The 23,748-nt window shown below is 43.0% G+C and overlaps 2 protein-coding genes and 1 long non-coding RNA gene across 8 annotated transcripts in view; 2 read left to right on the forward strand and 1 right to left on the reverse strand.

The window, feature by feature from the left end:
- Positions 1-5,650, forward strand: part of LOC142821885 (uncharacterized) — a 47,278-nt gene extending 41,628 nt beyond the window's left edge. The window contains exon 4 of the long non-coding RNA XR_012898418.1: positions 5,218-5,650. This is a non-coding gene — a long non-coding RNA (uncharacterized LOC142821885). The remainder of the gene's footprint in view (positions 1-5,217) is intronic.
- The window catches only part of OTC (ornithine transcarbamylase), a 51,124-nt gene extending 45,184 nt beyond the window's left edge, over positions 1-5,940 (reverse strand). The window contains exons 1-2 of one of the 2 annotated variants that reach the window (XM_006133937.4): positions 5,690-5,940; positions 172-298 (exon numbers count right to left, since the gene is read on the reverse strand). In XM_006133937.4, the coding sequence (XP_006133999.1) occupies positions 172-248 (77 nt within the window). In that variant the 5' untranslated portion in view covers positions 249-298; positions 5,690-5,940. Of the gene's footprint in view, positions 1-171; positions 340-5,689 lie in introns of those variants that run through there. The other variant, XM_014578966.3, reaches the window with a different exon arrangement.
- Positions 5,941-8,116: 2,176 nt separating this feature from the next.
- The window catches only part of RPGR (retinitis pigmentosa GTPase regulator), an 84,853-nt gene continuing 69,221 nt past the window's right edge, over positions 8,117-23,748 (forward strand). For 4 of the 5 annotated variants that reach the window (XR_012898416.1, XR_012898417.1, XM_075913244.1 and 1 more), the window contains exons 1-5: positions 8,117-8,274; positions 10,923-11,048; positions 14,953-15,045; positions 17,550-17,612; positions 22,702-22,860. Coding sequence is in view for 3 of the 5 variants with exons in the window: in XM_075913244.1 (XP_075769359.1) it covers positions 8,247-8,274; positions 10,923-11,048; positions 14,953-15,045; positions 17,550-17,612; positions 22,702-22,860 (469 nt within the window). In the remaining 2 variants the exon portion in view is untranslated. Of the gene's footprint in view, positions 8,275-10,455; positions 10,551-10,922; positions 11,049-14,952; positions 15,046-17,549; positions 17,613-22,701; positions 22,861-23,748 lie in introns of all 5 variants that reach the window. The other variant, XM_075913245.1, reaches the window with a different exon arrangement.

The following is a 23,748-nucleotide window of genomic DNA, read 5'->3' on the forward strand; positions in this document are numbered from 1 at the left end:
GCAATTACAGTCTGCTGCCTGAAAACAAAGAGCAAAACAGCTCTAAGAACACTAAAGGAGGCCTTTTAGCTGACATGAGACACTGATCTCTCTACAGAACTCATTACTTTAGTTTCCAGGTTTATGATTCAGTGTTGCTAACTGAAGGACAATTCTAAATGATACACTTACCGAAAATGTTGCACCAGTTGCTTGCTGCTCTTTCTTAAAGTTGCAGCAGTGAGCAGGTTCCGCAAATTAAAGAGCATTTTCTTTTAGAATGAAAGTTGACTTATTCCTGGGAGCAAAGTCAACTAACCTGAAATTACAGGAAGCAGAAAATGCCTTATGTTTCAGGGAGAGAACAAAGGTAGTATCATGATGAGGCAACCTTATCTTGCATTTTCCTAGTTGTGAAATTTCAGCCAGCTCAGAGCTGACGTTGAATCCCCCCCAACTCAAATTCTACAGACAGACATTTCTCACAAGGTCAGTTGCACAGCTCATTGTGCATTTGTTTCAGGCAGCATCACATTATAGTGTATCAATGTAATTACTTAACAAGGCCATCCTGTTAGTATTTGTACATAAGAGTAGTACAGAGGATAAAACTAAGAAGAATGAAAAATAGCTAAATTTATTTTGAAATGTTCTAAAATTGTTTGCCTTTCAGGGTAAACTTTCAGATTATGCCATGGTACTCTACATGCAAGATTGTCAATGAGGCTAAATAGTTTAATCATTTTGTTTACCTCTGGAAGTTTACACCTTCATCTTAAGCTGTTTGAAATACTTGGTTAGGGTGATCTTATTTTGCAAAGGGTAAACAGGACACTAGCCCATCCCATGCACAGGGTGAGTCCAACCCACTAACCTGAGCCCTACCCACTGTCCCTGCTCCTCCACCCAGAAGGCTGGGGCATGGTCACTTCTCACTAAAGCCTAGCCTGCATCCTATCTGAGTCCTGCCTCCTCCCTGCATGGGGCTAGCATTTTTTTCAAAAAAACTTCACCTGCGTCTAGACTGCAGCCGCGTTCTTTCGAAATTAAATTGAAAGAACGCGGCTTTTCTTTTGACGGCGGTAAACCTAATTTCACGATGAAGAACGCCTTTTTTCGAAAGTGCTCTTTCGAAAAAAGGCGTTCTTGAATGCAAACAGGGGTTTTTCGAAAGAGAGCATCCAGACTGTCTGGGTGCTCTCTTTCGAAAAAGCGGCTTGCTTTATCGAAAGTTCCGCTTGCAGTCTAGACGCTCTTTTTCGAAAGAGGCTTTTTTGAAAGTATCTTTCGAAAAAGCCTCTTTCGAAAGAAGCTTGCAGTCTAGACATAGCCTCAATGCTAACTGTTCTTCTGCTTAGGCAGGCTGGACAACTGCTCCCTCGAGGGCATTGCTAGTATTATCTCATGCCTCATCAAAAAGAGTTGCAATTGTCCTACTTTTCAGCCTGCTTGCCCAGAAAACAAGGGCTAGCCCTGAGACTGTTTTAACAAGGCTTTCTTTTATTCATTCAGCCTTTGAACCAAATTATTTTATCTTAATGTTATAAATGTCCTTCCTTTCATAAATTGTAGTTGGCACCTGGCTCTTTACTTTGCTAAATAAGTCACATTGAAAAATAATTTGTGTTAATTTATTTGCTTAGTTGAACCTTTGATTGCTTTTTCTCATTTCACCAATGCAACCCATATCTTCTTTTTAATCAAGAAATTCCCCATCCTAAAAATATTCAAAATGTTATGAGATGCTGGATGTTTCATTAGATGAGAAAATCAAGTGTCTTTTGAGGATATTAATACTGTTCCTTCTAAAAAAAAGTGGAGAGAGAGAGAGAGAGAGAGAGAGAGTACTATTTTCCTTATTCTAATAATTCTATTTCAGGGATTTGGAGGAAGACTTTTTCTTTGATTCTGTACCATAACAGTCATGGAACAGTTCTGTAATAACTTATAAATACTGCATGTTGGCCTGGCTATTGAAATATTTATTTATATGAATAGATTGGTTCAGTTTATTGTGCGCTGTATGGAAAAACAAGCAGAAAGGAAAAAAGAATGATTCATGATAAGCCACCCCTCAGCAAACATTTGAAAAGTAAAAGGCAATTCCTGGTTTCTTAGCTTTAAAGACTTTAGCTCTCCCCAGCCAACCTGGAAAAGTATGTTTGTTCTGAAGGACCAAAGTCCAGGAATTCAGAAGAAAAAAAGAACTCTGGCATTGTACAAAGGATCTCTCTCTCTCAAGAGGGAAGGAGTTGTTCAGGGGACCAAAGTAGGGTGCAGGCACCTACAAGGTTCCCTGCAGAAGTTACGCATTTCTAGGTTACCATCCTGGCTAGCAGGGATTTAGGTAAAGACAAACCTTATTTTTCACTATTTGATCTGAGGAAGTGGGTCTGGCCCACGAAAGCTCATCATCTAATAAACCATCTTGTTAGTCTTTAAAGTGCTACATAGTCCTGTATTTTGTTTCAGCTACACCAGACTAACACGGCTACATTTCTATCCTTGTTTTTCAACTGTGCTTGCTCAGGTGGCAAACCCCACTGGATTTGTTTAGCACAGAGCAGAGGCTAAGAGTGGGAGAATGATAGAATCCCATCTGGGAAAGGTAAAAGGCATAAGATCTGGCAACCGAAGAAGAGTATGTAGAGACCAAGGAAGGGAAAGAGGTGCTCCTCGCACTGCAACTGACAACATCCACAACTTCAGGAAGCAGATATCTAGATTTAGCAGAGACAATTCTCCCCTCACAGCTTTGACTTCAGTGATGTTACTCTTTATTTACGCTGGTGTTAGAGGCAGAGAATCAGGTCAAGTGATTCCAGAAGATGACTGTGATAGATTTCTGAAATGCAATATTTTATTATCCACAGATTACACTACCCTCTTTGCAGTCACGTTACTCAAAATGTCTTCTACCAAGACATGGCTACATTATATCTCTGGTTCTGGGAATGTTCTATTATTTATATATTCTGGACTCAAATCCACAAATGTTATTTAGACATAGACTGAATTCTGGTTATTTTAGTCCTTTATTATGCTCTAGACTACTCTGTTGTGCTCTAATGGGGCAGAGTAGTCCCAAAGTTCTGGAGGATTGCTCCTAACAGCAGAATTCTTAGGTATCTCAGAATCATCACAGAAGCTTCTATGCCATGCCATTTCTAGCCACCAATTCAGGGAGTGCAGCTGGGGGAATAGAGGCCTGGCCAGGACATCGGGAGTGGCAAACTTTACAGCAGTTCTGAGATGGATCCAATTTATATTCAGGTCTACACTGGTGGTCTGATGACCCCAGAATTAGATGTGAACCCAGAGGATTACTGTCCCCCCTCTGCTTGGCACTGCTGGGTGCTGTTTAGCAGCAGCTTAAGATCTGGTCTTATGTGCCAGAAACACTACAGCTAAGGAAACATTTCAGTATACAGACTTGGAGGCTGAGACTTGTCAAGAGAAGTAACATTGACTAATACAATGATAACTTAATTAGACATAGAGTGACATGCAGGAGGTTGGCATCAATAGAGAATGTCTCTTCTTTAAGCTGGAGCTACATATAAAAGTAGCTCAGCTGCTGTCAAAAGTCATGGAGCATGGAAAAGTGCAAGATAGTCTCACCGACTGCTCCTCCTTCTCCTCACTTGTTGACTTCTTGGTATAAGTAATCTTGTTACAAGAAAACTGCTAATTCTACAGCAGCAGTCATTTCATGTCCGGGGGAAGTTGATGGCTAAAGAATGTGAGCATGGCTGTGACAGTGTTCGGAGAAGCTTTGGATACACATGAAGATGGGGCTATTTAATTGAAACCAAAAGTGGGAGAGAGTACAGGCAGTCCCCGGGTTACGTACAAGATAGGGACTGTAGGTTTGTTCTTAAGTTGAATCTGTATGTAAGTCGGAACTGGCATCCAGATTCAGCCGCTGCTGAAACTGACCGCCAGTTCTGACTTACATACAGATTCAACTTAAGAACCCCAAGCTTCCCCAAGTCAGCTGCTGCTGAACCTGATCAGCGGCTGATTCCAGGAAGCCTGGGGCAGAGCAACTCTGCCTCGGGCTTCCTGTAGTCAGCGCTGGTCAGTTTCAGCAGAGGCTGACTTGGGGACGCCTGAGGCAGAGCAGCTGGGGTGCTGCTGGGTTGCTCCAGTAGCACCGTTCCTCGGCGCTACTGGACCAACCCAGCAGCACCCCAGCTGCTCTGCCCCAGGCGTCCTGATTCAGCCACTGCTGAAACTGACCAGCAGCGGCTGAATCAGGATCTGGGGCAGAGCAGCTGGGGTGCTGCCGGGTTGGTCCAGTAGTGCCCAGAGCAGCACTGCAGGACCAATCGGCAGTGCCCCAGCTGCTCTGCTCCAGGGTCCAAAACAAAAGCCTGGTCTGCTGGGGGGGGGGGGACACACTAGCCGCACCCCCCCCCCCAGCAGACCAGGGACACGGGGAGCGGTGCCGTGCCTCTGAGGCTTTGCTCTGGCAAAGCCTTAGAGGCGCGGGACCCCCCGTGGCTGCGGCTTCAGTCCCGGTGCCTGTGGTCTGCTGGGGACGGTCCCCAGCAGACCACAGGCACCGGGACTGAAGCGGCAGCAGCGGCGGGTTCCCGCGCTTCTGAGGCTTTGCTCTGGCAAAGCCTCAGAAGCACGGGAACCCGCCCGGTGCCCCTGGTCTGCTGGAGATGGTCTCCAGCAGACCAGGGGCACCGGAGCAGCTTACGAACGGGGCTCTCTCGCCCCGGAGATCGCAGGTAGCAATCCGCTACCTCGACCTCCGGGGAGAGAAAGCCCCATTCGTAAGTGCGGATCCGACATAAGTCGGATCCGCGTAAGTCGGGGACTGCCTGTATTTGTTAAAATACAAGCATGAAAAAATGGTCATAGCCCATTCCACTATAAGTAGTCTCTGTAGTACCTTTTCTGCATACCTGTCAGTTTGTTTCCATTCAGCTTTTAGTGTTGCTGAGATTGAAAATTGACATCTCAAAAGTTGGAAAATTACACCTTTCTCACTTAATGTACAAGCTTAATATTTGAGAATAACAAGAATATAAGGCTTCAGATTAGCAATCTGACTAGTTTGGAAACACGTTATATAAAATAAGAGCTCAGAACCAATAGGCAAAACTAAAATGCATGCTTAGTTTAGTGTTAGTAAATGGAGACATGCTTGGTTAGTGTTAGTAAATGGTGTTGAACTAGCAATTTATTATGATTTGATAATACTTTTCTCTCATTTTTCACAAGGATGGAAAAACTGTCAAGGGTGCAAAGCAGTGGAGAATTATGCCTACTTGTTCCAAACTAAGCACTTGGCCCTGCAAACACTTGTATGTGCATGAGTACCTATTGACTTCAAAGAGATTACTTGCATGCTTAAAGAAGTTAAGCACATGTGTAACTTTGAAAAACTGCATTTATGGTTGTGAAAAATACTTATGAAAACCACAGCCATTGAAATCTGAAAAAATTGTGAAATGCCAACAGAGGAGATGGGGAGGGAAGCATCCCTTAAATGTGACTAAAGCCTGTCCTTATTTATGTCTGAGCAAAACCTTCACATGTGTGAAATTTCAAATACAGAAATTTTCTGACAAAGAAGATTAAATGAAGATCAAATGATTTTACAAAACTGTGCAATTGTACATATGTGAAAACTGCTAAATTGCAAATGTCTTTCAAAAAGCAACTTATGACAGCCCATACATTTTGCACTTACTTTTTTTGAAAGATTGTGAAAAACTGTTGGCTATTTTCACCCAGGCTTCCCAGCTTCAAACTCTAAACTGTTCCTCCAGTATCAGGCCTTGGTGAATTGGGCCAAGTCTTGCAAGGCTGGCAACTGTATCCTGTCTTTTTTTTCAGGAAGCCCTCTTAATGGTTTTTATAAAATGAAAGCTGGTAAATGTCATTAGTCCATATGGTTATAGAGAAATGATGCAATGATGTCTGCGTACACCTCCAGAAATATTCAGACACTAGCTATGAGAGTTATAAATGGCCCCATTAATCTAAATGTAGTATCAACTCAGATGCTCATGCTTGAAGATGTAAATGTCAACAGGCTTAACTCTTCCAGTGCTGTCAAAGCATATAAGAAAGGAGAGGAAGGATCATATTATAAATATACTATCCCTTAGTTTGATGCCACAAATGGTAGGTAGGATTGCCAGGTGTCCAGTTTTGAACCAGACCGTCCAGTATTTGAGCTTTCTGTTGGGGAAACAGATTGAGAAAATATAAATGTCCGGTATTTTCTAAATAAGATGTAATATAGATTGTGATGTAATGTCAAGTGTGTCCAGTATTTTTGTTGAAACCGTCTGGCAATCCTAATGGTAGGTGTATGAAAGAATAACATAGCTTTTTTACCCCAGTCTAACCAGATGTGAAAAAAGCCATATGGAAAGGATAAAATCAAGGAGTGCATCCCGTTATTGGGACAATCTCTTAGGATATGTTTACACAGCAAAGAAAAATCCAAGGCTAGTCTGTGCCTGCCAACTTGGGCTCAGGCTGCAGGGCTGTTTCATTGCTGTGTAGACTTCTGGGCTCTGGGTGGAGCCTAGGCTCTTGGGCTACGTCTAGACTGCAAGCCTCTTTCGAAAAAGAGCGTCTAGACTGCAAGGAGTACTTTTGAAAAAGCAAGCTGCTTTTTCGAAAGAGAGCACCAAAGCAGTCTGGAAGTTCTCTTTCAAAAAACCCCTGTTTGCATTCAAGAACACCTTTTTTCGAAAGAGCACTTTCGAAAAAAGGCGTTCTTCCTCGTGAAATGAGGAGTACCGCCGTCGAAAGAAAAGCCGCGTTCTTTCAATTTAATTTCGAAAGAATGTGGCTATAGTCTAGACGCAAGTGAAGTTTTTTCGAAAAAAGGCTACTTTTTTCGAAAAAACCCTGCAATCTAGACACAGCCCAAGTAGCCTTTTTTCGAAAAAACTTCACCTGCGTCTAGATTACAGCCGCGTTCTTTCAAAATTAAATCGAAAGAACGTGGCTTTTCTTTCTACGGCGGAAAACCTCATTTCACGAGGAAGAACGCCTTTGTTCGAAAGTGCTCTTTCGAAAAAAGGCGTTCTTGAATGCAAACAGGGCTTTTTTGAAAGAGAGCATCCAGACTGCCTGGGTGCTTTCTTTCGAAAAAGCGGCTTGCTTTTTCGAAAGTACTGCTTGCAGTCTAGATGCTCTTTTTCGAAAGAGGCTTTTTCGAAAGTATCGTTTGAAAAAGCCTCTTTCGAAAGAGGCTTGCAGTCTAGACATAGCCTTGGACTCTGTGGGAAGGAAAAATCCCCAAACTCAACCCTAGCCTGGGCCATGTCCAGACTCAGGGGTTTTTTCGGGAAAAGTAGCTTTTTCCCGAAAAAACTTCCCCTGCGTCCAGACTCAAGCCGTGTTCTTTCGAAATTATTTCGAAAGAACGCGGCTTTTCTTTCGATGGCAGTAAACCTCAATTTACGAGGAAGAACGCCTTCTTTCGAAAGTTCCTCTTTTGAAAGAAGGCGTTCTTCAATGTAAAGAGGCCGTCTTCGAAAGAGAGCATCCAGACTCGCTGGGTGCTCTCTTTCGAAAAAGCGGATTTCTCTTTCGAAAGATCCGCCTGCAGTCTAGACGCGATCTTTTGAAAGAGGCTCTTTCGAAAGATGCTTTCGAAAGAGCCTCTTTCGAAAAAAGCCTGCAGTCTAGACATAGCCCTGGAGATCTAAACAGCAGTGAAATAGCCTGAGTCCTGTGAGTCTGAGTTGGCTGACGTCATGGCCAGCCACATTTATTTATTTATTGCTGTGCAGACAATATTCTTTAGTTCTGTCTTCTCTGCACAGCTAATATGGGTGATTGGTACTTGGCTGGCTCAAATGTTTTGGATCCCTATAAGAACTATGTGGGGTGTTGCTTTTTTTTTTGCTTTTCACGTGTGTGCGGCCCCGACTGATTTTTTTTGTGGGTCCGCGGTTCCACCCCCAAAAAGGTTCCTCCCTCCTGCATTAGAGCCAAGTAGGGTAGAAAACCCTGCAAGCCGCCCACCCCACCCAGACAGGGGCTTGGCGGCCAAGGAGCCGCCCCGCGGCTGCTGCCCGCCAGTGCCACTGGTGGCCGCCCGGCCCCATCCTAGCGCCGGCCGGCAGGGGGCGCGCGCCAGGCAGCGTCGCGCGCGGCCTCTTGGGGCGCGCGGCTCCCCGCGGCCGGGCCCCGCCCCCCGTTGCTAGTGGCAGGAGGTTTGTTTACTTCCGGGATTCCTCCCCCCACCTCCCTCCCCCCCCCGCACAGCAGCGCGCGCCGCCATGGGGGAGGCGGAGGAGCCGGTGCCCGGTGAGTCTCGCGGGTCTCGCTGGGGGGGCGCTGGCTGGGTGCGAGCCGGGGTGACCCCCCCGCGGGGACAGGGGCGAGCGGGGCCCTCCTGCGGGGGGTGGGGCAGGCTCGCGCCCGGCCCATGGAGCCGAGTGCCGGCGGGGGAGGCAGCGCCCGGTACCTTCGTGTTGCAGCGGGAACCCCCGATGCCCGGGGCTGCGGGGCAGGAGCAGCCGGTGACCAGGCCCAGACCCGCCTCTGTCCCGGGGGGGGGGGGGCTGTTACATTCCTCGGCCCGGCCCCGCCGAGAGCTTCGTTCGGGCGCCTGGGGAGCTCAGCGTGGCCCGGGAATTGTCCCCCTGAGAGCTGGCGGCTCTGCTCTCCCCCCAGCCAGGGCCCCGCGCCGCAGTGCTCGGGCTACAGATCACGGGAGCTCTGCTGGCCGAAGTTACATGCAGTTGCCCCCGCCTGTATCGTAGTAGCTCTCACTAATACAACTTCAGCTTCTAATTAGGGATGTAATAGTGCAGTAGCCGATTAACTGATTAGCCATAAGCAAAAGCTTGTAGGTTACTGCAGTAGTTAGTAGTACTGGGTACACGATTACCAAAAGTACCCTATCCTAGGAAGTGGGTCTGGCCCACGAAAGCTCATCATCTAATAAACCATCTTGTTAGTCTTTAAAGTGCTACATAGTCCTGCATTTTGCTTCAGCTACCCCAGACTCACGCGGCTACATCTCTATCCCTATCCTAGGAGACTGTCTTGCTTATGACAATCTTGCAGCCCACTAACATGAAGGAGGACCACTCATGCATCCCGCTCACTAGCCTAGATCAGTGGTCCCCAACACGTGCCCGCGGGTGCGCGGCGCTTGGGGGGAGGTGCCGGCCCCAGGCGCGCGGCGCTTGGAGGGGCACACGGTGCTTGGGGGGGGGCGCCCTCTGGTGCCCAGTGGGCGAACAGCCACGCCCCCTGGCGCCCAGCAACCTTAAATGCTTGGGGACCACTGGCCTAGAAAGTCTATCTCTGTTTCAGTGCATGGCTTTGCATTCCTGCCCAACCTGGCTAATAGCTATAGATGGACCTATTTTCTGTGAACTTACCTAGGTTTTTTTTTTTAACTGATAACCTGGGTTTATCAGTTAATCCAGTTGACTACATGCATGTTAGTGTATGTATTGCCAGGAGGGGGGAAATATGTGTTTGTTTTCATATATATAGGACTTTTACTTTTCTCAACCTTTTTTTTTTTTTTTTTTGGTCTGAAGAATGGTGTAATGGTTAAAGCACAGGACTCAGACTTAGGTGGTCTTAAATTTTGGTCCTGGTTCTGGCTTTTCCTCTGTCTTTCTGCATGATGTTGGGCAAAACCATCAATTTATATGCCCATTTCCCTACCTGTACTACAAGGATGACATATTAACTTAAAATTAAAAGGTTATGGTAAGAGTTTAATTCATAAATGTTTGTGAAACATTTTGAGATACTCTAAGGCTATGTCTGCACTATAAAGGTTTTGTGCAAAAACGGCTGTTTTTGTGCAAAATCCAGCAAAGCATCCACACCTTTTGCGCAAGTAAATCAGCAGAAAAGAAGACTTTTGGCGGTACAGTTACTCCTCTCCCCACAAGGAATAACTTCTTTTTGCGCAAGAGTTCTTGAGCAAAAAGGCAAGTGTTGACGCTCCGCAGGGGTTTCTTGTGCAAGAGCCCCCTATCCGAAAAAGCACAGGTGCTCTGATTGCCATTCTGTGAATGGCAATCAGAGCTTTCTTGCGCAAGAGTGTCCATGCAGTATCATCGCTCTCTTGCGCAAGAGCACATTGCTTTTGCGATGTGCTTTGAGGTCTGGATGTGCTTTTGCGCAAGAAGTTTTTGCGGAAGAACTCTTCTGCAAAAGGCTTCTTGTGCAAAAACCCTAGTAGACGAAGCCTAAAATAAGGCACTCCCAACGTGTGGTGTATTTATTTAAACAGTTTAAAATGCATGTATACTACATGATTTGAAACAATAAGTTTGAGACTCTTTTGAGTTCCAAAGTGGGAAGAACTGTGACTGTTAGAAATAGAATTCTCCAGGGTTATATATTTTTTTAAGATCATAATTTTAAAATGGAAGTTGATTTTTGGCAACCCTTGTTTCCAAGGGCTAAGAGTCTTGCTTTTAGGGGGCAATTTTTAGATCAAACATATCTTTTCAGATGAGTGAGGAAGAGTTGTCAGATTTGGAGCCTATCAACCTTTTCAGTGTCTGTCTAATCCAATTTGGAAAACCTGTTTGAATTCAAGTGTAAACGTAAGTGAGATTTTTTTTTTTGTCTCAACCTGCTTTCAGGATGAGCTTTTTGTGCTTTGCTTTTTTTGAGTCAAAATTTTCATTTTTAAGCCCATATACATGTAGCAATTTTGCTATATTTCTTAGAGGATAGTGGTAAAGGACAAAAGAGTTTGGTTATATCCTTAAAGGAAAATATATCTATAGCTATCTCTAATCTATTAGTAGCCTTGAAATATGTGACTCAGAGAAACCACTAGAAGAGCATTAAAGAAATAAGAAAAGACAGTGGAAAATAAATAGGATGCTTGGATTAGTGAGAAGTTACTTTTTTGGATAGATGAGGTATAGCTAACTTGCACTAATACTGAAATTGTCTTATTTATGTTTTAGAATCAGGTGCTGTTTTCACATTTGGAAAAAGCAAATTTGCAGAAAATATTCCTACCAAGTTCTGGTTTAAAAATGACAAGCCTTTGTATATATCATGTGGAGATGAACATACTGCTATTGTTACAGGTTGGTATTGACACAGTTTAAGGAATGTATTTTGTAATACACCGGCTTGTAACTGTATTGGTTAATTTCAAGTCTGTGGTATAGTTATAAACAAAACCCTTCCTCTGTTCTTTGAAGGAGTGCTTTCATTCCTGTTGGAATCACTAGGAGTTAAATTCTGAGCACACTAAAAAGGAGATGTCAGGGTCCCCACGAGTGAGTCTTTATCGCAAAATGACAATATTGGATCAAAATAAGAAGTCATACTGGGTTAGACCAGTGGTCCACCTTGCCTAGTATCCTAAGCATATGCTTTCAGATAACTATTCTCAGTAGCCCCAAGATTTCTTCCATGAGCAGTATCAACTAATTTAGGTCCCCTTATTTTGTATGTTATGTATAGCTAGTATTAAGTTTTCCAATGTTCATTATTTTGCATTTATCTGCATTGAATTTAACCTGCCATTTTGTTTCTCAACCACATGTATAGTGAGATCTCTTTGTAACTCTTCACAGTCAGGTTTGGACTAGGGATGTAAGTGACTAGTTGGCCACCTGATATTCCTAGGCTTATTGGGTAGTTGAGTCACTACTTGATTAGTCGATCTCTTCCTCCTCCTCCTCCCCCCCCGCTCGCTGCCTTGGTATTAGAGGCAGCAAAGGGGGGAAGCAGGAGCTGGTGCTGGGGGGGAGCCAGCTTAAAAGTTGGTTCCCCCAGCACTGTCTCCATGGAGAGGCAGAAGTGCCACAGGGGAAAATGATGCGAGCAGGGACTGAAGCAGTCTCTGCTCATGTGGGGTCCTGACTGCTGCGCCTCTCCCTGTACATTTCAAAGGCAGAGGTGCAGCGAGATAGTAACTGCCCCCCTTATCAACTAATCGGGTAGTCGATGGAATTTCCATCGACTACTCGATTAGCTGATTAATGAAAATTTAGCATCCCTAGTTTGGACTTAACTATCTTCAGTAATTTTGTATTGTCTCAAACTTTGCCACCTCACTGTTTACCCCCTTCTTCAGATCATTTATAAATCTGTTGAACAGTACCAGCCCCAGTATGTATCCTTGGGGGACCCTCCTATTTATCTCTCTTCACTGTGAAAATTGACCATTTATTCCTACCCTTTGTGTTCTGGCTTTTCACAAGATACTAATCCATGAAAGGACCTTCCCCTCAGGTATCAAAATGAATTTGGTCAACTTGAAAAAACACTCACACAATGAAAGTATCTAATAATCATTCTTAGAGTAGCGATGTTAAATATTGGTTAATTGAATAGTTGAGTTAACTCATGAATTATTGGTTACTCAACTATTCTGTCGTACCTGTGGGTGAGGCTGGCAGCCAGTGCACTCTGGCCCCACTTCTGAGGAGCCCCCTGACACTCTGTGCTACTGCCTCTATATCAGAAGCAGCAGCATGGAGTGCCAGGCAAGAGCTGGTCTGCAAGGGGTGCTAGTTTAAAAAACAGCTGCCTGTCGCCCCGTGCGGCTGCCTCTAATACAGAGGCAGTAGCGCAGGGTGGCAGCAGCTCCTGTCTTGGGGGGATCTGAGCTCCCAGACCCGGTACGAGTTGGAACTGAGCCAAGCTGCCTGCCTGCCTGCCTGGCTCCTAATATACTTTAAATGCAGAGCCACAGCAGGAGTAGGTCCCAGACCCATCGCAAGCCAGGACTGAGCTGGGCTTTTGGCCAGCCTGCTAAAAAAAAATGTACTGGCTGGAATGCCGGGGGGTCAGGGCATGCGTGTAGTCTATAGCATTAACCTATAAGCTTCTGCTTATCGGTTAATCAACTACACTGATACATCCCTAAAATAGAGAAAGTTTATGTAGTGGAAATCAGGACTTGAACTGAAAATGAACCTGGAAGGTTGTTTTTTGTTTTGTTTTGTTTTTTTGCTTGCTTGCTTGTTTTTGTTTGAGAAGCTACATTGAGTGTAACTGGCAAAAGTAAATAGAATCTTTGTCTGAAACTTAATATTCAAGATGGTATATGTCTAAAATTAAAGCTTTTTAGACTTATAAATTATATATGAATGGAAAATAGCACTATGGTCAATCCCAGAATATTTAAATAAATGCTGCTACTGTACAGTAAATTACAACACACAGAAAAAGTTTTGATGCAACACAGTAAACATACTTTTAATAACAATCTTATTTTTGTTTCTTTGAAATGCCAATAGCAGGAATCAACAAAGAATTAGAGTTCTGTTTGAACAAATGCAAAAGCCACTAAAATTTAGTTGGTGATCATGTCAATTAATTATTTTGACACTTCATTTCATGTAAATGCTAGCATTAAAAATTGAAAATAGAATTTTGATACAGAAAGTCCAAGCTGTATTTTCAGAATCAATTTTAGTTTTGAGGCAGCATTCTCCCTATATGCCAACCTAGAACCTTTGAAATAGGTGTTCTTCCTGGTTACTTCTGTGTTCCTTAAATGTTTGCCCATTATATAGGTGTTTTTAGGATCTCATGTGGGTCCCCATGCTAACCTGATTATAACTGCATTTGGGGAAAAGTGGGATTTGTGAAAAACAAGTGTTTTAACAATGAATCATAGGACTGCAAGGGATCTCAAGAAATCTTCTAGCCCAGTCTTGTGAAAATGCTTTTATGCCTTTGTAACATACTGCAAAACATGTTGTAGTGAAAAACAAAAGTCCTTTCTGCACTGCAGTGTTTTTCCAGTCCAACACCAGTGAAAATGAGACTAGGATTTGATTATACTTGAACAAAACTTCGAAGTATTTTTTCAGGTTGTGGAAGTTTTATTAAATAGTTTCTGTTTACTACTTATGATTTCTGGTAAGCTAATCCTTTATTTCTATTCCTCTCCAACTTTATTGGCAAGACACTACATTGGGAAAGGATGGTCATTACCATCCCTCCTCCCTCCAACAGTTGTTTTTGAGCTTTGTGTTAAGCATTATGGAAGTTTTAAAACTGTACAATGATGTTAAAAATCTTTTAAAATGAAAATGTTTGTAGTGTAGAATTGCTTTTTCTGTGGCATTTAAAAATGAAAACTGACTAACTTTTACATTTTGAAAGTTTCTGTAACCCAAATTCAAAACCTTAACTGGGGAACCAAATTCTGCTCCTCTTATTGGGAAGCTCTGCAAATGAGTTGTGGAAACACTGCCTTTTTCCTCATAGGAGTGAACTTCTGGGAGAATGTCTACGCAACACTTAGGAGACAGACATACATTCACCAACTCTGCTTGAGGCAGCATGGCTGTAGTGGCAAGGGTGGCAGCTTGGTCTAGCCACCCAATTATAATCCTATCTGACCCCTGGACATATGCCTATGCAGCTAGCAGGAGTCACTATCAGTGCCTTCAAAGCCATGCTGCTATTCTTAGCATGCTAGTGCCAGCAACCAGATTTTAACAGGGCACTGAGATTATTGAAGAGATCAGGCCAGATTCTACATTGTAATTTTTTTGGCAGAAGAATGCATTCACAACAGCCAAATTGTCTCAACGGTCCACACATCCTAAAATGTGTCTCACTGTTTTGTAAACCATAACAAAACTAAACTGTTCTGTTTTGGATAAGGCTGTTACAGCCATGACACAAACTATAATTTCAGGCTGTTTTTTTAAGTCATTTTCATTGCTAACCGTGGCTGACCAAGACTGTGATGTTAATTTGTAGAAAAAATTCAATTCCATGCACATGTATTGTAATTGACTATATATTTTAAATAGTCAATTAAATATTAAATAGTGTTAAACAACTTCATTGTAAAATAAAGAATATTTGATCTCTCTCATAATTTTCCTAACAAAAAGCTTTAATAATAATTATTGTGGTCCATGAATTGATGGCCATCCTTAATGATGGATGGTCTGCTGGAAGTTGTAGTATAGCCAAACACTTTTATGAGTTTTCATGGATGTCTTTATTTTGCAGGAAATGGTAAACTTTACATGTTTGGCAGCAATAACTGGGGCCAGTTAGGACTAGGAACAAAGAATACTATCAACAAGCCAACTTGTGTGAAAGGTTTGTCTTACTTTCTTCTATGACTTTTTGTTAGATGTCTTGAATGAAAAAGTGATTTACAGCAGTGTTTCTCAGCCTTTTTTTTTATAAAGTACCCCTTTTAAAATACACATACACACAGTACCTACAGTTTTCAGACACACAACATTATTTTCTACTATTGCAACACATTTGTTTAAACAAGTTAATCGTAGCCAGGAGGGCGATGACATTTTTGGGTGTAAAAAGTAGTAAAGCGCTGTGTTGACATACCCCCAAGGCTTCTCTCAAATACCCCTAAGGGTACTCATACCACTGGTTGAGAAACACTGATTTACAGTATCGATTTCCAAATTAAATACAAGTACCCTACTTGATCTTCTATCCCCTTACAATTCTAGGTCTCATAGAGTTTGAAGACTACTCCAGATAAACAGATTCCAGTCTTTTGGATACTATTAAGAATTCACATTCAGTGTCATCTCTGTTTCTGTTTAACTTCATTCCATATGAAGGGAAGTTATTGTACTGTTGATCTCTGAAGTACTGTCTAGTGCTTAGATACCAAGAGAGAGTATCACTGTATGTGTGCATTGTTATAGCCATGTTGGTCCCAGATTATCAGAGACACAGCCGAGTAAGGTAATATCTTATTGTGCCAACTTCTTTTGGTGAAAGAGACAAGCTTTTGACCTTTCACAAAGCTCTTTGTCAGTCTGAAATCACTTCACCCACCTTGGCTATGTCTACGCTACAGGCTTCTTGCGCAAAAAGCTTTTTGCGGAAGAGATCTTCTGCAAAAACTTCTTGCACAAGAAAGAGTCCACACTGCAAAAGCACATTGAAAAAGCAATGTGCTTTTGCGCAAGAGAGCATCCAGACTTCATGGATGCTCTCTTGAAAGAAAGTGCTGATAGCTGTTCACAGAATGGCCACCAGGGCACCTGTGCTTTTTTCTATAGGATTTTTTTGTACAAAAAGAGGCAGTTCCCTATCCCCACACACCTTTTTGTGCAAGAGCTCTTGCGCAAAAAGGAGTTATTCCTTGATCAGGAGTAAGAAGAGCAATTGGGGTAATTTCTATCAGTAATGCCCAAACTGTCAGGCATGCTACATGAACTGTATAGCAGGACTGGTATACTCTGAAGTCTTGTACATCTGGCTACCATGGGAGCACTCCTCGCCTTTCAGGCTATAGATGACAGGAAACAGGAGGAGGTGGTACATAGGGGAGAATGCAGGCTTCTGAGGAGCTAATTCAGATAATCTTCATACCCACAAGAGGCAGAATAAAGAGTTCTCTGCACATGCTTCTTGATTCCACAGTACTTCCATGTTCTTCCGGGTCCAGCTCTTTGAACTGAGAAGAGCATTATGATTTCTGAGTGTGGTGTTGGTGTGTGTAGCATAGGATGGAAAAGGGTCCAGACGATGGAGGATTTGTGTTTGAGTGGAAAAGTTCTAAGCCTTTGAGTCTGGCAGGAGAGGGGATTTGGAGTTGAGGGAATAAGTCTGAGCTGTGTAGTGAGTGAGTAGAAAATGAAGGAGTCAAGAAGGATGGGGGTGTCTTGGAGCTGGTGGAAGTTGTTTTGTGGGAATATAGGAGTATAAGAATGGCCATACTGGATCAGACCAAAGGTCCATCTATCCCAATATTCTATCTTTTGACAGTGGCCAATGACAGGTGCCCCACTGAAAATGAACAGATCAGGTAATCACCAGGGCTACGTCTAGACTGGCATGATTTTCTGCAAATGCTTTTAACGGAAAAGTTTTCCGTTCAAAGCATTTGCGGAAAAGAGTGTCTAGATTGGCACTGACGCTTTTGCGCAAAAGCACTTTTTGCGCAAAAGCGTCCGTGCCAATCTAGATGCGCTTTTGCGCAAAAAAGCCCCAATCGCCATTTTCGCGATCAGGGCTTTTTTGCGCAAAACAAATCTGAGCTGTCCTCACTGGCCCTTTTGCGCAAAAGCTTTGCGCAAAAGGACTTCTGCCTGAACGGGAGCAGCATAGTATTTCCGCAAAAAGCACTGATTTCAGACAGTAGGAAGTCAGTGTTCTTGCGGAAATTCAAGCGGCCAGTGTAGACAGCTGGCAAGTTTTTCCACAAAAGCAGCTGCTTTTTCGGAAAAACTTGTCAGTCTAGACCAGTGTTTCTCAAATGGTGCTCTGCGGAACCCTGGGGTTCCGCGAACGTAAGGGTTCCGCGAGAACCCGAACGCTCCCCTCCCCCCGCCCATAAAGAGACAGAGGAGCCCGGCGTGCAAAGACGCTGGCTCCTTCCCCGCTCCCTTTTCAGACATCTTCCGCGTCCCCCGCTGCCGCTCTGCTTTTACCACCGGAAAAGTTGGTCACTCCAGCTTCTCTGCCCCAGGTGTCTCCGATTCAGCCGCTGCTGGTCAGTTTCAACATTGATATTGATAAAAATATGAAAAGAGTAGCTGACTATCTGGAATGTGCAACGTTTTATTAAAAATGTAACTATCAACCTGTTTGTAAACTTATTCTCTGACCTTAATTCACAGCTTTAAAACCAGAAAAAGTTAAACTTGCTGCTTGTGGGAGAAACCACACTTTAGTTTACACAGGTATGTAATCTGCATTATTTATATATTAGGGAAATATTTTAGGCAAAATTCTGCCCTTGATTCTAATTCTATAATGGGAGAATCCTATGTGCATCTAGGGTAAAAACTTGGCAGTGAAAATTCAACCACTTATCATGCATTCTGTGCTCTGAGTTCTTTAAATAGCTTTTCCATGCCATGGTATTTATAAATGAATTGTATATAGGAATTGGCAAACACTATCCAGCTTGAAGAATTTCCTCTTGCCTGATTTTAATGTGATGGTAACAGTTTTGTATAATTTCAGTAAAGGTCTGGACGTACAGAACATAACCTTTTGAATCAATGCTCTCCTAGTCTTCTTAAAATGCAGTATACTTTGTCTCTCACTGTTGGGTTTAAGAAATTAGTTTGCTAAGCTTTAGAAATTGGCACTTTCACTTTACAGAATCAATATACAATAAATTGATCCAAATTCTTGACATGTTTTTAAATTTGTAGAAAGCAACTACCTTCCTTATGGCACCAATATTTGGAGCTTGCAGTGATATGAAGAGAGTGGCTGATTTCTAAGGGTTTTAATATATGTGTGATCTCAGGCTATAGTAAACTATTGTTACAATATAATGGAACACTTTAATAAGGATTGACTATAACTGAACAAGGTATAGGTTTACAACCTGAAACAGTTATTGTGGTAGGATAATTTTTGTGACTACCGTTAACATTTGTAGTTATGCACATTAAAATAACATTAAAGATAATTAAAACTCATGCTTCAGTGCACAAGTTAATTAAATCTGTGGCTCAGAAGGAAATTCTTTCTCCTGCCCTTTTTGTGGTGGTGTACACCTAGAAGGATCTATTTATCTATCTATCTTAGGTGCCTATATCGCCCTCCCCCAATCTCTATAGTATCTGAGTATCTCACAAAGTTTAATGTATTTATCCATCACAATGCTCCTGTGAGATAGGGAAGTATTGTAATCTCCGTTTGACAGGAGGGGAACAGGCAGAGAGGCTAAATGGCTTGCCCAAGGTGTCACAGGAAGTTTGTGGTAGAGCAGGAACCTCTCAAGTTCTACTCTAGTGCCCTAACCACTAGACCATTGTATCTCTTATGGAGTCTCTTTGCCTTCTCCTGTTGACTTGTAGTGGAAGGATAAGGTACTGTTGACTTGTAGTGGAAGGATACTGAACTAGATGGCCTAATTGGTTCAGACTGGTATGGCAAATCCTACATATTGTAACTGTTTTGAAGATATGTATTTTAAAGAAATGCCCATTGTAATGTAAACCTTTTTGTTACAATTGGCATTTGACAGAATGTTAGAAAAGGAACAGTAATAGCGCACATGAGATTTTACATAGTTTTTTGAAAATTTACAATACACAAAAAAATTGAAACACTAGTACAATACATTATATAGCTACAGGGGAGTATAGTAGTTGGTAACAAATGCAGTATACAAGCTAAGTATTATTAAAGCCAGAATATATAGACAGCATTTTTTCAAAGTAATGATCTAGTGAAAGATGGGACCTTTTTATCTCTCGCTTACCCCTCACCTGCTTTGAGAATCTCTTCTGCTGTGATGCCTGTGAAAAATCAGCTAGATGGGCTAGCTCAGAAACAAAATCAATGGGACTTGTGCTCCTAAGACTTTTGACTGCTTCTGAAAATCCCATACGCGAATACCTAAATATGTAGAGTCATGCAAATCTGCGTGTATCTGCAACCACAGATGTTAATGTGGGTACCCAGAGCTCATTTTATGGACGTGGATACCAATTTTGTATCACCAGTACTCTGCAAATTTGTGGATATCCACTTTAAATCCATGTTTATCCGCATCCATGAATATCTGCGGATCATTTTTGCATATGCAGATGTAGATTCCAGTTTTATATCCATGCAGGACTCTATAAATAAGTGTTTACAAACTTACCAGTAGAATCCAAATTTTTAAGAATTTTGGTCTCTGAGTACCTAACAATTCATAATAACAAAAAGCCCCCCACGTCTGGTCCCCTAATACTTTTAAATTCAGATCCAGGGTAGCGTAATTTAAAATAAATGACTTTTTAAATTATTAAATTGTGTTGAATGTTTGTATAGCTAATTTGAAGAACTGTGTTACTAAATTTTACATTAACATTTATAATGTTACATAGAATATTTATAATGTTACATATGCTGTTTACATAGAATGCCACTAATTGAAAAATGAATGCTCTCATTTTTACTTTACAAAACTTCTATAGCTGCACACTAGCAATGTTAATTATTGTGTAATTGAATAGTCGAGTAACTGCATGAAATCTTAGCAGTTGCTCAACTATTCTATAGTCCCCGAAGGCAGAGCCAGCAACCAGTGCAATCCAGCCTCACTCCCGGGGAGCCCCCTACTTCCCTGCGCTACTGTCTCTGTATCAGCTCCCTGCTCAAACCAGCTGCCTGCAGCAGCACAGAGTGGCAGCAGCCCCTGTCTAAGGGGGAAAAAGTACAGAGCTAACAAGGAGTAAATACAAATGTGATTTAAATAACACTACCTGGGTCATCTAGCACGCCTCATCATATTACTTTTTAAAATTAACATATTTTTATCTACTCTATTCAAAATCATCATGTTATATTCAGAACTAATTTATATAATTAGGTGATTTTAATATTGTTACTCTGGCCATGCCTCCCCATTTGATTCCAGTTTCATCGCACTTGCTTATTGTGTTTTCTCTAAAAGTAGATTGTAAACTATTTGATGAGGTAAAGACTTTGTATTTCTTGGGGCCCCCCCAGACCAGGGTGATTTCATGTTAAAACACTGTAAATTAATAAGAAACCTTAATAAGAATGACTTAATTCACCAGCTTAATTTATCCTTCTCCCTCCCACCCCCAGTTACTTGTACAGGCAGTCCCCGGGTTACGTACAAGATAGGGACTGTAGGTTTGTTCTTAAGTTGAATCTGTATGTAAGTCGGAACTGGCGTCCAGATTCAGACACTGCTGAAACTGACCGCCAGTTCTGACTTACATACAGAATCAACTTAAGAACCCCAGGCGTCCCCAAGTCAGCTGCTGCTGAAACTGATCAGCAGCTGATTCCAGGAAGCCCGGGGCAGAGCAACTCTGCCTGGGGCTTCCTGTAGTCAGCGCTGGTCAGTTTCAGCAGCGGCTGACTTGGGGACGCCTGGGGCAGAGCAGCTGGGGTGCTGCTGGGTTGCTCCAGTAGCGCCGCTCCTGGGTGCTACTGGACCAACCTAGCAGCACCCCATCTGCTCTGCCCCAGGCGTCCTGATTCAGCCGCTGCTGAAACTGACCAGCAGCGGCTGAATCAGGACCTGGGGCAGAGCAGCTGGGGTGCTGCCGGGTTGGTCCAGTAGTGCCCAGAGCGGGCGCTGCAGGACCAATCGGCAGCGCCCCAGCTGCTCTGCCCCAGAGTCCAAAACAAAAGCCTGGTCTGCTGGGTGGGTGGGAGCACACTAGCTGCCCCCCCCCCCCTCCCCAGCAGACCAGGGACACGGGGAGCAGAGCCTCTGAGGCTTTGCTCTGGCAAAGCCTCAGAGGCGCGGGAACCCCCCGCGGCTGCGGCTTCAGTCCGTGAGCCTGTGGTCTGCTGGGGACGGTCCCCAGCAGACCACAGGCACCCAGATTGAAGCGGCAGCAGCGGCGGTTCCCCGCGCCTCTGAGGCTTTGCTCTGGCAAAGCCTCAGAGGCGCGGGACCCCCCCGCGGCTGCGGCTGCGGCTTCAGTCCGGGAGCCTGTGGTCTGCTGGGGACGGTCCCCAGCAGACCACAGGCGCCCAGATTGAAGCGGCAGCAGCGGCGGTTCCCCGCGCCTCTGAGGCTTTGCTCTGGCAAAGCCACAGAAGCGCGGGAACCCGCCCGGTGCCCCTGGTCTGCTGGAGACGGTCTCCAGCAGACCAGGGGCACCGGAGCAGCTTATGAATGGAGCTTTCTCGCCCCGACTTCCGGGGCGAGAAAGCCCCGTTCGTAAGTGCGGATCCGACATAAGTCGGATCCGCGTAAGTCGGGGACTGCCTGTAAATGCACTGACCAGTAGTCCAAGGCTATATACCAGGTAATATATTAAACATGTTTGTTATGCAGTATCTATATCAAAACATAATTTTAGTACATTTTAAAAATCCAATAAAAATAGTTTAGGTGAAGTTCAGCAGCAAGTAGACTCCAGCATAAAGCCTGTGCACTACTTAATACATTCAAATAGTTTATCTGGGACTTAAGGATTGCATAGGTCTTAACTGGATCTCTGCATAAAAAAAAATTACTTATAGTGACTTATAATATTTGGAGGAATTTGGCCCTCTGTAAAATTAGGGTAAACAAATTTGTGTTATGCTATTTGGTTGGAATATTCCTTGTGATTCCTGTGTAACAACTGGTTTACTTTCATAGACTTTGTAACTGCTGAGTTTTTCATTATTTTCACAGCAGGTGAGATTTCCCCGTGTTTTACATTTTTAATGTAGCATGTCTTGAGGGAGAGCTAAATTATAAATCTCCTTTTATAAACTTTATGTACAAGCAACAGTCTAACTGGGAAATGTAAAACTCTCTTTTTATGTACACAGATAGAGAAACCAAGTCTGATACACAAGAATTGAAGAAAACTATAAGACGTAACAAACTTCATCCTAATTTTAGCTAGTTACAAAAAGGTTCTTTTATTTTTCCATTTATTTTATATTGCCTTTGGTAACCTGGGATTTCCTGCAAGTACTCTGTCTGCAGACACTTTTAACTCAGTGGCCTTCCAAGATGATTAGAGCTCCAAAAGAACTACAGACTACATAGGAGCTTAGTTCCTTTACTTTTGACTTCTCTCTCCAAGATGGTGGAAAACCCAGCCTTCTCGAGATGCATGTGTATTCTAAAATAGAGAACAGTGTTAGACTTTCTCCATGTAAAGTACCGAGGAAACCATCCTGGAGAGTTACAATAGCAATTTTTAATATCAGCATTAGAATATTTTAGTACAGCTTAACACAACTTTTCAGTACTTTTTTCATAGGAAGAAATTGAGCTTGAATTTTCTGATTTGCTGTTGCTTATTCTACATATTACATGTGCTTTTATATGCGCAGAACAAGGACACGTATATGCTGCTGGAGGTAACAGTGAAGGACAGTTGGGATTAGGTGACACAGAGGAAAGAAGCACGTTTCGTCTAATAAGTTTTTTTACCAACCAGTACAAGATCAAACAGCTGGCAGCTGGATCTTACACATCAGCAGCATTAACTGGTGAGTTCAACAGCAAATAACTAGTGCCTTTGCCATGAAAAGATAAAGAATAAGCAATATTGTTAACTTTCTTTTCTGATAGCCCTGTTCACTCTGACAGAGGCTTTATAGCAAGACCTTTTGTTTTCCAAAAGCAGCAATTGGCAATGGAGACTTGATACATTCATGTGGTGGTAGAAAGGCTTTCAGCTATCTGATGCTAGGCCTCTTTTCTTCCTTTGCAATCTATTCATACTTCTTTCACAAATCCGACATTATAGCAGCCATCTCTGCATTGGTGGAATGAAACAGTCTGTGTACCAAGGCTGTAATTCCGGAGCGTATTCAGCTATTGGAAGATATAATAAGATGTGCGCTAGGCTGTTCTTTCTGCCAAGGGCTAAGGCTCTCCTGAGATTTGTGAAGCAACCATGCATTGTTCCAAATAATGTCCCAGGAACTGCTGTAGTTTGAGAGGTTATATGCAGAGCTAGCTTCCCACAATTTGGAATTGCTGTATAGAGAAGGCTGGATGGTGACTGAATGTAACTTCATCATTCCTTTGCCTTAGCTGCTCTTTGTTGCAGACATGGGTCCCTCTGTAGATAAGACTTGGTCTGAGATAAATAGGAGAACAGTTACTCTGAATGAAGTTGGGGTGGATGAGAGAGGGATAGGAGAAAGCAGAGAGACCAGGAGAGAATTAGTGGAGTGAGTGCAAATGCTAGGATCGAGAATCAGTTTGAGGGAAGGAAAAATGGGAATCCTATTGATGAAGCAAGTGGAGGCATGCCATCCTGAAGTAAGATTGTTCAGTAATGGTTAATTGACTAGTCGAATAGTCAATGGAATTTTCACTGACTACTCAACTAATCGATAGGCACTTCTGCATTCCTCTTTTGAAATGTA

The sequence above is a fragment of the Pelodiscus sinensis genome, chromosome 1 (genome assembly GCF_049634645.1).
Source record: "Pelodiscus sinensis isolate JC-2024 chromosome 1, ASM4963464v1, whole genome shotgun sequence".
Classification (NCBI taxonomy): Eukaryota; Metazoa; Chordata; order Testudines; family Trionychidae; genus Pelodiscus; species Pelodiscus sinensis.